The 13397-nt window shown below is 58.3% G+C and overlaps 1 protein-coding gene across 2 annotated transcripts in view; it reads left to right on the top strand.

Moving 5' to 3' along the window:
* Window positions 1–13397, top strand: part of DCHS1 (dachsous cadherin-related 1) — a 43056-nt gene that overhangs the window by 23839 nt on the left and 5820 nt on the right. For both annotated transcript variants that reach the window (XM_033052195.1, XM_033052196.1), the window contains exons 8-19: window positions 2771–2867; window positions 3027–3184; window positions 4734–5568; window positions 6286–6525; window positions 6936–7061; window positions 7313–7522; window positions 8002–8865; window positions 9345–9458; window positions 10397–10608; window positions 10748–10902; window positions 12023–12153; window positions 12537–12823. In XM_033052195.1, the coding sequence (XP_032908086.1) occupies window positions 2771–2867; window positions 3027–3184; window positions 4734–5568; window positions 6286–6525; window positions 6936–7061; window positions 7313–7522; window positions 8002–8865; window positions 9345–9458; window positions 10397–10608; window positions 10748–10902; window positions 12023–12153; window positions 12537–12823 (3429 nt within the window). The remainder of the gene's footprint in view (window positions 1–2770; window positions 2868–3026; window positions 3185–4733; window positions 5569–6285; window positions 6526–6935; window positions 7062–7312; window positions 7523–8001; window positions 8866–9344; window positions 9459–10396; window positions 10609–10747; window positions 10903–12022; window positions 12154–12536; window positions 12824–13397) is intronic.

Raw genomic sequence — 13397 nt, 5'->3', positions numbered from 1 at the left:
AGCTGCAGCGTGCTAAGATGAAACACGCTGGCAGTACATGGGGTGTTCGCACAGTAACGGATCCTCCCAGGGAACGATTGCTAGGAGAGGGGACAGAGAGCAAAGGGGAGGAGGAGAGTGCCTGTTTTCACAGAGGGAGTGTCCCTGGTGCTAGTGTTTTGCTGTATCCCCTCAAAGATACGATGGTTGATGTGACTGGTCTGTTTACAGCCTTCAAGGTGAGGGCTCACTGTGCAGAACTGCAGAAGGATCCCATCTCATGCAGAAGGATCTTGCAAAAGGATGGCGCTTAGTGGAGGGCTCTGAACCGCCTGCTTCAGTTTGGGAGAAGCCTGGAGCTTTGTGATTGTGCCACATGAGGCTCAGGCACAGGCAAAAAAAGCAAATCAAACGCTCGGTTTAATTAGAAAAGAAACAAAGAATGAAAGAAAGTATCATCACTCACAGCTCAGATTCTGCCCACACTCTCTGCCTGGTTCCATTCCCTGAGTGAGGCAGAAGTGCTAGAAACTGTTTATAAAAGGATGTTAATGGGATCTCTGGCAGATAATGGTTCCAAGCAGAAATAAAACATTCTTTGGCATGGACAAAGCTGCGGGAATATCATAAAGGTGTGCACAGAGTTGTGGGGAAATGAGAAGTTGCTTTTTTATAACACGAGGCTGGGCAGCTCCGTAAAAACTGACCAGGCAGCAGGTTTAAAATAAACACAGGCAGCACTTCTTCATGCAGAATGTAATTAAATTGTGAAATCATTGCCCAGAGTTGCATGGGTTCAAAACTAGATGAATTCATGGAAAGAAAAAAGTCCATCAAAGGCTGATGAACACAAATATGATCTGTGTCTCAGGAAGTGTCTGAGCCACAGTGGGCTGGGAGCCGGGGAAGTTCACAGGAGGATTGTTCCATACGTACCATGTTTCTCACATTTCTGTATATCCACTGCCAGCCCCTGCCAGAGCTGTGCTTGTGGCCAGAATGGCTCTGTAAGGTTGGCACCAGGCTGGTGTTTGCAGCCACCTTTGGGGAGGGTGGGCAGACCCAGATGTGCCCATGTGGCTGCTCTCTTACCAGTTTGCACAGGCAAGCTCACTGCTGTTGCTGTTTATTCCTGTTTGTGTGACTGAACTGGCATCTGTGCGTGGGGCTGTGTGGGTGTTGCCCGTGTAACTCCTCTGACATGTCTGCTTTTCTCAAAGGGGTCTGACTCCTCATGGAAGGGGATTCCTCATGCTGCTGAGCAGCAGCCACTCAAGTCTGGGCTGAGGGCAGTGGGGGCAGATGCTGCCCCAGCCTGTGGCAGGGAGAGGTTGGAAGGGGCCTCTGAAGCGCAGCCCCATGTAGAGGTGTCCACGCAGACCCTCCTTTCATCGAGGGCCAGGCTATATTTAGGACTGCGCCTCCATCACTACTGTGAAAGGCTGTTCCAGATTCCTTGATCTGGTACTAGAAAACATCTCTTCATTTCCAGCCTAAACTAATTTCTGACCATTTTATACTCATTTGTTCTTGTGCCAATATTGTGTTTTTGCTTAAAAAGCTGTCCTCTCTCCCTGGAATTTCCCTCTCTCTCCCAGTGTTTACAGAGCACAGTCCCAGCGCTGCTTAGCCTGGCTGAACAAGTCCAGCTCCTCTGGTCTCCCCTCCCAGGGCTTCAGCACAGTGCCAGCAGCTTGGGCAACAGCTCTGGCCCTCACCTCCACCCAGGGACCTGCATGCTCTTCTCCAGAGTCCTGCTTGGATTCCATTTGTCCCTTTCCTAAAAGCATTAAGTGGCACAGATCACTCTGCTCAGCTGGGTCTGGGAGGGTGGTCTCTGCCACATGGGATGGGATGGGAATGTGAGGTCTGTCCCCTTGAGGTGAGAATTTGGCATCTGCTAGGGTGGAAGGAACAGCAGAGCCCATGCCAAGTGGGAGTCCTGTTCCACTGAAGAGTATGTGCTGGAGGGGCAGATCTGCAGCAGGGAGGGGATGTTTGCTGAGGATGATTCCAAAACCTGACCAGTGCTGAGGGACAGTGATGGGGGTGCATCCAGTTCCATAGCTATCCAGAAAAGGTGTGCAAATGCTGTAATGTGTGGTCTCTGTGGCAAAGGAGGTAGCTCCCCTCAGGACACGAGGTTACCTGAGCATGTGTGATTGATGTCTCAAGGGTCTTGTCACTGGCATAAAATGGGGGTGTAAAATACCTACAGACAGGCAGTGCTACCCAGGAACAAAGGAGAGCAGGGAAAAGCCCAAGCTGAGGTACCTGAGCCCCAGAAGATCTGCCAGCTGCACTTCCAGAGTGGGAAACTTCTCTGGCTAACTGTGGGAACTGCGAAGATCCCTGCCTTTGGCCAGGGAGGCTGGCACTGGGCTGTCAGGGCTCACACATTGGCATTTGCAGCTGAAGGGGTGTTTTGGGGCAGGGAGAGCCAGGACTGTTGTGGAGCCCTGCCCTTACTGCCTGCAGAGGTTCGGGGTGTAGCAGGGGTGAAGCAGTGCCCTCCCTCCCGTAGCCCTGCAGCGTGCTCCCCCTGCCTGTGTTGTTAAATGGGACGGAAGGGAAGGAGGGCTGGTGAGGCAGAACCTCCCCTGGCCAATTGCTGTGAGCTCCTCCGTGTTCCCAGCCTCAGGCACAGCTTGTGGGTCCTGTGGGGGGTCTGTGCTGTGGGTAAGGGGTAGGGCTGGTGCAAGAGTGCAGACCTCATGCCATGCTTGGGGGGCTGTGAGGTGATCTGAGAGGTTTCCTGTGCCACTCAACTGTTCCCTGGGCCACATGGCAGGTGCTGGAAGAGAAGCCATCGGGACTCCTGGTCGCCTCCCTGCAGGCCAAGGACCCTGACGAGGGGGAGAATGGGACCATCATCTACTCACTGATAGGTATGAGCTCCAGGACTGGCAAATCCATGCTGCTCTGGCTTGCAGCAGATGGGTGCCCACTGCCCAGGATCCCCACACCACACTTCCCCTCCTTCGCACCCTCCCCTGCCTCCCTGCACCATCCCTGCTCATCCCAGCCACGTTCCCCTGTCTGTGCAGGAGCCTGGGCTGAGCGTTTCACTCTGCACGTGGCCACCGGGGAGCTGCGCACGGCCACCGTTCTGCGCCGGGCCGAGCGTGCCGAGTACATCTTCACCGTGACGGCCAGCGACCGCGGCGCGGTGCCCCGCAGCACGTCAGCCATCGTTCGTGTGCAGGTACCCGAGCTCCTCCTGCTCCTGCGCGCCGGCTCCTCTTGTCCCTGTACCATCTACCCCTCACTCACCTCTTGGAAGATACCATGCAGCTCTTTGGCAGCCTTTCTCGCCACCTCCTCATCCTCTACTGCCGTCATCCCTGGGTACCCTCCGCTCCTGGTCAGCTGTTGATCCAGCCCTAAAATCCACATGGAGAACCTGGGATGGGAAGGGATGCCCCTGCGCCTGTTCTCATTTCCAAAGAGCTGCCAATTGCAGTTCTGCCTTCTCCAGGCCTTAGACAGTCGACCTTGTCCTAGATGCAGGAAAGACATCTGAGATTCCCTGCACAGAGACTTCCAGTCTTCCCAGTGTCTACTGAAACCAATGTTCTGATCTGCAGGGTGTTTATTCTGACCTGCAGGGTGTCCCTGATGTCTGTGTCACTTTGGCACTCCCTGCTTGGTACTGCCCAAGCAGCCACATCCTTTCTTTGCTGTTAGTAATGAGTCTCCCCTTAGGGCAGAGGCTCTGGTTCCTCCCCATCCTCGCTCTCCCACCAAGCACTGTTTCACACCCGCTCATCCATGTCCTCGCAGTTGCCCAGGCCATCTGACTGCCCTTGCTGTGCCATCTCTGCCAGCCCTTCCCATTGCTCCCTTGAGCCAGCTGGTCCTCAGTCCTTTCTGTCACACAGCTGTCCCTACTCTGTGTCTTTCCCCCGTTGGTGTGGGAGCTCCAGAGCTGAGTTCTAGCCCAGGTGGATGTGACATGCCACATCCCCCTGAGTGGAGCCTGGTGTTAGCCTGCCACATCTGCCTGCAGCCAACAATGACATGTTTTATACCATTGCCTTTTCACACTATGTCTGTAACTGTTCTTGTCATCAGAGCTGTTCTGCAGCCTCCAGAGCACTGAGGCCAGGCTGGCCATCCCCATCATGCTGGTTTGCATCCCTGTAATAGATATTTGCTTGGCAGTCACTGGGTTTGATCCCCTCTGGGCTGACAGGTTTGTTGCTACTCCTGCTTTCCTCCGCTCCTTGACAGGAATGTGCTTCTTCTGCAGGTTTTCCCTGTGGTGGCCTTTACAGCATCCTCTCTCCCATCTGCCAGTGCACTTCATCCCCAAATTAGCTGCATTATCTTTAATAAAGCTAGTGATAGTATTTATTTATCTTGGGGTCATACTGGGTTCTCTTTCTGTGCCTCCCATCAGGATGAGCGTGACCTCTCTTGTTACTCACTCTTGCTTATATTTGCAGAATTGTTTCTGCTGCCGTCAGTTGGCTTTGCAGTGTCGGGCCCAGTCACAGAGCCAGGGAGTGGCTGAGGGAAGGCACCTGTGAAGGTCACCTTCTCAAGCCCCCTGCTCAGATGGGTTGTCTGGGTGACTTTTGGCCGTCTCCAAGGCTGGAGACTCCACCACCTGTGGGCAACTTGTGCCAGGGCTCAGGCACCTGCACAGTGAAAAGTGTGTTCTGAGGACCAGAGGGACCCTCCTGTGTTCCAGAGTGTGCCCTGGCACACAGCCCCCTGTGCCTGCCCCTCACTCCTTCCTCTCCTCACAGGTGTTGCCATCTTCTCGCATGCTGCCACGGCCTGATGCCACCGTGTTGACCCTGCATCCTCTCGAGGGGGTCAAGCCGGGGTCTGTGATTGGTTCAGTGGCCCCCCCGGACGCCCCTGCACGAGGACAACTGATCTACACGGTGGTAGGAGGTGGTGGGGATGGCACCTTCGTGGTTGACAGTATGACAGGGGAGATTTATGCTGCCCGTGAGCTGGACTATGAAGCTGGGGCACGGCACGTGCTCCAGGTGAGTGCTGAGGACACGCAGCACGGCTATCCCTCCAGCAGGTTGGTGCTGGTCCAGATCCACGTGCAGGACTGCAATGACCAGGCACCCACCTTCCCCGAAGACCCCATTACCATTGTGGTGCCTGAGAACGCCCAGGCTGGCTCCTCCATCTTCACCTTCCAGGCGCTGGATGGGGATGGAGTGGGTCCCAACAGCCAGGTGCGCTATGCTCTGCGGCACCTGGAGCCCCCCGGGGCCCCCTTCCAGCTCGACAGCCGCTCGGGACAGCTCACCCTGCGCCAGGGCCTCGACCGCGAGGCTGCTGCCTCCTTCCTGCTGGTGGTGGAGGCCACAGACCAGGCCCGCAACGTCAGCCAGCGCCGCTCGGCCGCCGTCACGGCCCGCGTGTTTGTGACCGACGAGAACGACAACGCGCCCGTCTTCCTGTCCCCGGCCACCGTCAGCGTCATGGAGGACCAGCCCACGGGCTTTGTGGCGCTGCACGTGGTGGCCCAGGACAGCGATCTGGGAGAGAACGGACGCGTCAGCTACTCCTTGCGAGCGGGCAACAGTGATGGCCGCTTCCACCTCAACCCCAGCACTGGTGAGGGCCGGGAGGGTGCAGGGTGGAGGCAGGGACACGGAACAGGGAGGCTGAGGAGGATGCGGGGTGGAGGCAGGGACACTGGGAACAGGGAGGCTGAGGAGGATGCGGGGTGGAGGCAGGGACACTGGGAACAGGGAGGCTGAGGAGGATGTAGGATGGAGGCAGGGACACGGAGCACGGAGGCTGAGGAGGATGCAAGATGGAGGCAGGGACACTGGGAACAGGGAGGCTGAGGAGGATGCAGGGTGGAGGCAGGGACACTGGGAACACGGAGGCTGAGGAGGGTGTAGGGTGGAGGCAGGGACACTGGGAACAGGGAGGCTGAGGAGGGTGCAGGGTGGAGGCAGGGACACTGGGAACACGGAGGCTGAGGAGGGTGTAGGGTGGAGGCAGGGACACTGGGAACAGGGAGGCTGAGGAGGATGCGGGATGGAGGCAGGGACACTGGGAACAGGGAGGCTGAGGAGGATGCGGGATGGAGGCAGGGACACTGGGAACACGGAGGCTGAGGAGGATGTTGCACGGGGCATGGGAGGAGGGTGTGGGCTGGGGAGCCTGGAGGAGCGAGGCTGGGGCTGCAGGGAGGCCCGAGCCCAGCATCTGGTTGACGCAGTGCTGCTGTCTCCTGAGAGCCTTGTGTCCTGTGCCTGCAGCTGCACAGTACTGCCAAGGCACGAGCCCCAGTGCCAGCTTGCCCCCATTCTGTGTCCACAGGTGCGCTCTCCATTGTGCGGGCCCTGAACCGGGAGGAGGTGGCGCAGCACAACCTGACAGTGGTGGCCACGGACCACGGCTTCCCACGCCTCTCTGCCACACAGCTGCTGTCCGTGCTGGTGCTGGATGTCAATGACGAGGCTCCTGCCTTTGAGAAACCCGAGTATGAAGCCCACGTCATGGAGAACCTGCCGGCCGGCAGCCCAGTGCTGCAGGTGCTGGCCACGGACCGGGATCTGGGTGAGGATGCAGGCAAAGGTGAACTGCCCAGTTCAGTCAGGGCCTGTCTGGAGATGCAGCCCCAGGTCTGGGTGTACCCTGCTCCCTTCTGCCAGTCTGGGGAGCCTGGCTGACCAGAGGGAAGGATCAGCACCTGGCCTGGAGGTGGGAGATGGGCTGAATCCTGGGAGAGGGTGGGAATGGAACAAGGACTGTGGTTCCCTCTGGTCCTCTGGCCCGTAGCCTTTGTTCTGTGGGTTCTTCCCACCAGCTGGGTTAGGCTGGAGCCCCACACACACCTCTGCCACCAGGGAGGAGCCCATCCTCTGACCCAACCTGTGAGAGCCAGGAGCAGGGAGGTCAGGACTGGGAGCCAAACGGGGTGCTGGGGCTGCTGCTGGGCTGCCTTCAGAGCACCTTTGTCCCCACAGGTGCCAACGGGCAGGTGTCCTATGGGGGTCTCTCTGGGGGGCCGTTCTCCATCCACCCACAGACGGGGCTCATTGTCACCACGCAGCCCCTGGACCGGGAGGAGCAGGAGCAGCATGTGCTGACAAGTAGGCAAGGGGAGGTAGCAGGCAGGGGGACGGGAGGGTAGACAGGGCGTTCCTGCTGTGGGGTGGGGAGTGTTGCAGAGAGGGCAGGCCGTGGGGAAGGATTGGGGCTGTGGGGCACAGTGGGGCTGTGGGGTGGTTCAGGGCTGCAGGAATGCCGGTGCTGTCATGCATGGCCCCTGTGGGTGCCTGGGGGTTGGCGTACAACGGCTGTGGCCGTAGCTCCCAGCCAAGGCAGCCTCTGTGTCCTGCAGTCTACGCGCGGGACGCCGGCCTGCCGCCCAGCCTCACCAAGGCCACGGTGTGGGTCACAGTGGGGGACGAGAATGACCATGCACCCCACCTGGAGAGCGAGTCCTGCTCCGTGGAGGTTCCTGAGAACCAGAGTCGTGTGGCACTCTACACCCTGCGGGCCACTGATCCTGATGGTGGGGAGAACGGGCGCTTGGAGTACCGGCTGACAGGTGAGATGCACTGGGAGCGTGGGACTAGGCAAGGACTTCTCCCTGGGCTTCCCTGGGTCTAGGGACATCAACAGCAGCAGTCCCATTCCATGTCAGTTCTTTCCTGCTCCAAACTGCATGGCATTGCTGCCATCTCTCAGCTCTCACCCCCCAGTAAAGAGCACCCTCAGATCTGGACAGGTTGCATTGCTCACTCCCCAGACTTGTGTCTAGTTCCCCAGGCTTAGACCAGTTCCACACCTCTCCTTGCTGCTCTGACCTGTTAATTCACAGGTTTCCAAGTCAGATTTTTGCTGTATCCTGTCACAGGCTGTCTGGTGACTCCCCTTGGCAGCAAGTGGCCCAAGGAGGTTTGCTCCCACTGGGACTCACTCTACCTACCCTGCCAGACCCCATGGTGGTGGGCTTCATGCTCTCCAGGGCCTTTCTCATTCCAGTTACAGGCATGCTGCATTGTTACTCCCCCTCTTCTTTTTTAGGTGGAGACCCTGGGCAGGATTTCAGCCTAGACCCCGTCTCCGGTGTCCTCTCCACTGCACATGCCCTCGACCGAGAGCAAATTGCTTCCTACAGCCTCACTGTAGTGGTGCAGGACCATGGCTCCCCCCCACGCAGTGCCACCATGTCGGTGACTGTGCAGGTGTTGGACCTCAATGACAATGCACCCAGTTTTGCTCAGGCCAGCTACACGGTGGAGGTGCCAGAGGACTTGCCAGTTGGTGCCCTGGTGCTGCAGCTGGCGGCTGAAGACCCGGATGAGGGCACCAATGGGCAGGTCTCCTACTACCTGGGCAATGAGTCGCTGGGCATGTTCCAGGTGGAGCCGCAGAGCGGGCGCATCCGCAGCGCCCAGGCACTGGACCGGGAGCGCCAGCCCACCTACAGCTTCCTGGCCAAGGCGGTGGACTCGGCCCCATGGGAGCCCAAGAGCGCGGCTGTGCGCGTCACTGTCGTGGTGCGAGATGTCAACGACCACGTTCCAGCCTTCCTGCACAGCCCACTCACCGTCAACCTGTCCCGCCACACACCGCTCAAGCAGGTGGTGGCCACCATGAGGGCCGAGGACAGGGACGCGGGTGCCAACGCCTCCATCCTGTACCGCTTCGCCACCCCCAGTTCTGCCTTCGCAATCAACTCCTACACAGGGGACATCCAGCTGCTGCAGCCCCTTGGCTCGCTCAGCCAGCGCCAGCGGACGCTCTTCGTGCTGGCCATGGACCTGGGGCAGCCGGCGCTCTCCTCCACGGGGGTGGTGGTGATCCATGTGCAGGAGGAGCCCTACCGGGGGCTGCGCTTTCCCCGCAGCACCAGGGACGTGGCCCTGGCCGAAAATGCAGCCCCAGGTACCCGCTGGCAGTGACCAGAAAGTGCTGTGATGGAATGGGATGGGGCATGAGGGGACGTGGGAAGCGCTGTGGGGAGCCCAGTCAGAGAGCACTGTGGGGTCTGGGGAAGTCCTGTTATGTTTGGGCAGACCCAAGGAACTTGCAGGGTCAGAGTGGTGCCCAGGCTAGTTAGGGTGGTGTCCCTGTAGGTTGGCTGGTCTCAGTGTGTGCAGATCACTGTAGGCAGCCACAGGTGTCCAGATGCTCCCAGAAGGTCTCCAGGGTCACAGTGAGACCACTGAGGAACCATGGATAGGCAGCATGACACCAGGCTCCCAGTCCAACATTAACCTTGGATCTTCAGTCCCGTGCCAGCAGTGTCCTCAGGCAGAGTGGTGCTCCTGTGGTACAGCACATGCTGCCCTGCATGTCATACTTGACCCTTTGCCATGTGCTCCAAGGCTCCACTGTCCCTTCATACCCTTTTGCTCTCCCAGGCACTGAGGTGGCAAGTGTCCAGGCCGTGCACACAGGGGGCTCCTCGGGGCACATCACCTACAGCATCATCAGTGGCAACGAGAGGAACACCTTCCTGATCCAGCCCAGCTCAGGTACAGCTCCAGGAACACTTGGGGAGCTCTGCTCATGGCTGCTCAGGTGCTCAGGGCCCCCAGGGCATGGGAACGCCGTCCACGCTCTGTACCAGTTAGTTGAGAGTTGTTAGTACTGGAATGTAGAACTGCCCTGTCACTGACCAGCAGCTGTTAGCACTGCTCCCAGTGCAATTGTGGTCCCCCATAATTAGATCTTTTACCAAAACTTCAGAGAGTGGGGTTAGATGAGATTTTGGGAAGACATTCTTCCCTGTGAGGGTGGTGAGGCTCTGGCACAGGTTGCTCAGAGAACCTGGACAGGGCTTGGAGCAACCTGGAATAATGGAAGGTGTCTCTATGTGCCCATAGAATGTTGTCAATTAGTTTAGTACATCCTGCTGGCTGCCCTCCTCCTTCTCAGGTGGGACAGCAGCCCCTCATTGCTCCAGCAGCCTAGCTGTCCATGGCTCAGGTTGGTGGCAGTGGGTGTCCTCAGAGCACTTTGAGAGGCTCTGACTGGACTCAAAGCTGCAGTGAGGTGTATCTGGCTTGGAGCTGGATAAGCTAATGTTAGGGTAGGAACAACTCTTTCTGCCCCACACCTTCAGGCGAGACTCCAGATGGAAGGACTGTCACATGCTGTAATGACAGCAGGAACTGCCTGTCCCCAGCAAGGTGTGGGTGTTACCACTCAGGGCAGCTCTTGAGAATTATGAGAAGCTGGCAGTGTGGGGAGGGCTTGGAAGATTTCAGTGTGTCTGTCCTGTCAACCTGAGAATGGGTGGAGGAATGGATGGATGATGGATGGATGGTGAATGATGGATGCATGATGGATGAATGGATCTGTGGATGGAAGGATCTATGGATGGATGGATGGATGGATGGATGGATGGATGATGGATAGAAGGATGGATGGTGCTGGTACATCACTCCCCACTTCCCACCATTCCCCCCAGGTGCCATCTCAGTGAAGGACTCCAGTAGCCTGGACTTCGAGGCCAGCCCCCGGCTGCGCCTGGTAATCCAGGCAGAGACTGCAGCTTCCTTTGGTTTTATGGCCATAAACCTCAACCTCCAGGATGTGAATGACAACCTGCCCCGCTTCCAGCTGCAGAACTACGTGGCGTTCATCTGGGAGTCACAGAGCTATGACTCACCTGTCATCCAGGTATGGTGGGGCACAAACAGGGACACCTGAGCCCTGGCCTGGCTGGAGTTATGGGATGGGGGCTGCATGGGCCTGGGATTGGCACCAGCACACAAATCCTGCCTTGGGCTCTACAGCTGTATCTCGTGTGGCTTTGCAGGTGCTGGCAGATGACCTGGACCAGGGAGTGAATGGGCAGGTGACTTATGCCATCAACCAGTCCCTGCCAATGCCGGGCTTGTACCACATTGACCCTCAGACTGGCACCATTACCACTGCTGCCATCCTGGACAGAGAGATCTGGTCCCAGACCCGGTGAGTACAGCCAGGCTAGGGGATGCCAGGACAGGGACAGAGTCATGGAGCACAGTCCTGAGGCATGGAGAACATTGTTCTTGGTGCCCCCAAAGCTGCCCCAGCCTGGCTATGAAATGGCTCTGTCAAGAGGCACAGCTGAGGGTCAGTGGGAGTGATGGACACAGGAGCCAGATGGCCAAGATGAGCCCACACACAGCTCAGTCAGGTGTCTAGAGAGCTGAGAAGATTGTGAGAGGGCACTAGGTTCATCATTCCCCTTCCTCCCTCTTTAATCCACATTGCATCTGCTCAATTTCTTCCACCTCCAATCACAGGACCCTTGTGTCCTGTCACATGGCTCCAGACCTGTGCACCAGCCTGAGCTCCCCCAGATGTTCCCTTGCACCCAAACAGGCCCTCTGGGCCCTTCACCATGTGTGCACACTCTGGACGTGTCCATCCACTTTAGCCAGATACATGGGAAATGCTGGCAAACACCCCACCATGAATCTCAGGCTTCTCCTGCCCTTTCCACACACCTTGCTCAGGTGAAGTCCTCCAGTTCGTGTTCTCCCCCTCCACATGTGCCCCCATGGCTGTGGGTTCCTCTGCCCTTTTTCCTGGTGGGAAGTTCTGGTATTCCTTCCATCCACACACCCCTCGCCATTCCAGGGAGGCTCCAAGTGTTCCCCAGAAGCCAGAGAGCCCCAGACACCTGCCTGCACCCACACACCTTCCAGACTTCAACACATGCCTTAGGTGTGCAAAAACTTGCTGCCCTGTCCCAGCGTGCTCTCCATGTATCACACCCACTGCCCCACACACGCTCTCCAAATCATGCAATCGTTGAGGTTGGAAAAGACATCTGAGATTACTGAGTCCAACCTGGGACTGATCCACCATCTTGTCTACTAGAGCACCGAGTACATTTCTTAAACATCTGCAGAGAATGCGCTGCACAGGTCCATCAGCCCAGACTCTGAGCTGCTGCAGTTTGCCCACCACATGCACACGCTCCAGCCTGTGCACACCTGCAGTGCATGTCCCAGGTGTGCGGTGCATGTCCCAGGAACTGTACACGGGTACGGTGCTCCCTCACATGTGTGGACACACACCTGACCCTCATGCCTGTCCACAGCTTGGTGGTGACAGCGATGGACCGAGGAACACCACCGCTCATGGGCTCGGCCACGCTGACCGTGGTGGTGATGGACATCAACGACAATAGCCCTACCATCCCAGTCCCCTGGGAGATCCGTGTCCCTGAGAGTGAGTGCCGCAGCACTGGGGCCAGAGCTGGGGTACGATGGGCACGTGGGGTGGGGAGGAGCCCCAGGGAGGCCAGACCAGTTCCTGTCAGGGGCTGGGTCACACTGACCCTCTGAAGCACCCTGAGCTCTCCAGCATGACCCCTGTGCTGCTGCTGTGTCCTGAGGGAGCAACCTGAATTACTAAACCAGCCCTGGCCCCTGCCTCTTGTCTGGGACTCTGTCTGCAGAACCTGCCCTGTCAAGCCCCTAACATCTCCCTCTCCCATGGCATCTTCCCCACTTCCTGGTGCTCAGGCTCTGGATTGGACTGGTTTCCCACCAGGTGAGCCAGGTATGCTGGGCAGGGATGGGTCTGCTCACTCACATGTCTGCTCCCCACAGACACGCTGCTGGGCACCCAGATAGCCCAGCTGACTGGGAACGATGTGGACTCGGGCCCTGCGCTGTCCTACACCCTGCTGCTGGAGGGGGACGCAGCAGACACCTTCGGGGTGCGGCGCTACAGCGGCCACATTGCCCTGACGGGGCCGCTGGACCACGAGCAGCGCAGCCGCTACACCCTCACCCTGCGCGCCTCTGACACGCGCCACGAAACTGAGGCCAACCTCACCATCCTTGTGGAGGATGTGAACGACAATGTGCCCACCTTCACCCAGGTTTTCTATCAGGTACATGCACCAGGTGTGCCAGCCTGCAGGGGCCGTCCCACACAAGCCCTCTGCAGCTGCTGCCTGGCCCGCCTGCCCCTACAAAGCAGAGGACGGGTCTGAGCCCCTTCTGGTCCCACTTTCTGACCCACATCTACATCCCGGCATCCCTCATGCTGTCACTGTGGCATAGAAGGAGTTGAAACCAGGCAGGTGATCCTGGGACCAGCCCCAGCAAGGGACACAGCTGGATGCAGAGGGTCCTGCAGAAATGGATGAGCACAGTGGGGAGGTCAGAGGGGGTGGGAAATGAGCCACAGCCCAGACAAATGTTTGCAGTGAGACCTGGCAGGTCCCTGTTGAAGGCTGACTTGGGCAGTGTGTGCTGCAGTGCTGGAGCCCGGGCAAAGGTCTGGTGAGCCCCAGGAATGCTTAAAGGGTCTAAGAACACAGACCCTTTACCTGTGGTTTCTCTGGCCAGTGAGAGGCTGGACAACCTTGGCTTTGGCTGCCTGGCCAGCCCCAGATCCCCCTCCCAGTGGTGCTGGGGGCTCTGGGCGGTGGGGGGAACCAGATGCTGACTGTGGTTTGCTCC

Source organism: Catharus ustulatus, chromosome 2 (genome assembly GCF_009819885.2).
Source record: "Catharus ustulatus isolate bCatUst1 chromosome 2, bCatUst1.pri.v2, whole genome shotgun sequence".
Taxonomy (NCBI): Eukaryota; Metazoa; Chordata; class Aves; order Passeriformes; family Turdidae; genus Catharus; species Catharus ustulatus.
The sequence above is the reverse complement of the archived record's forward strand: the minus strand, read 5'-3'. Positions and strand labels throughout refer to the sequence as shown.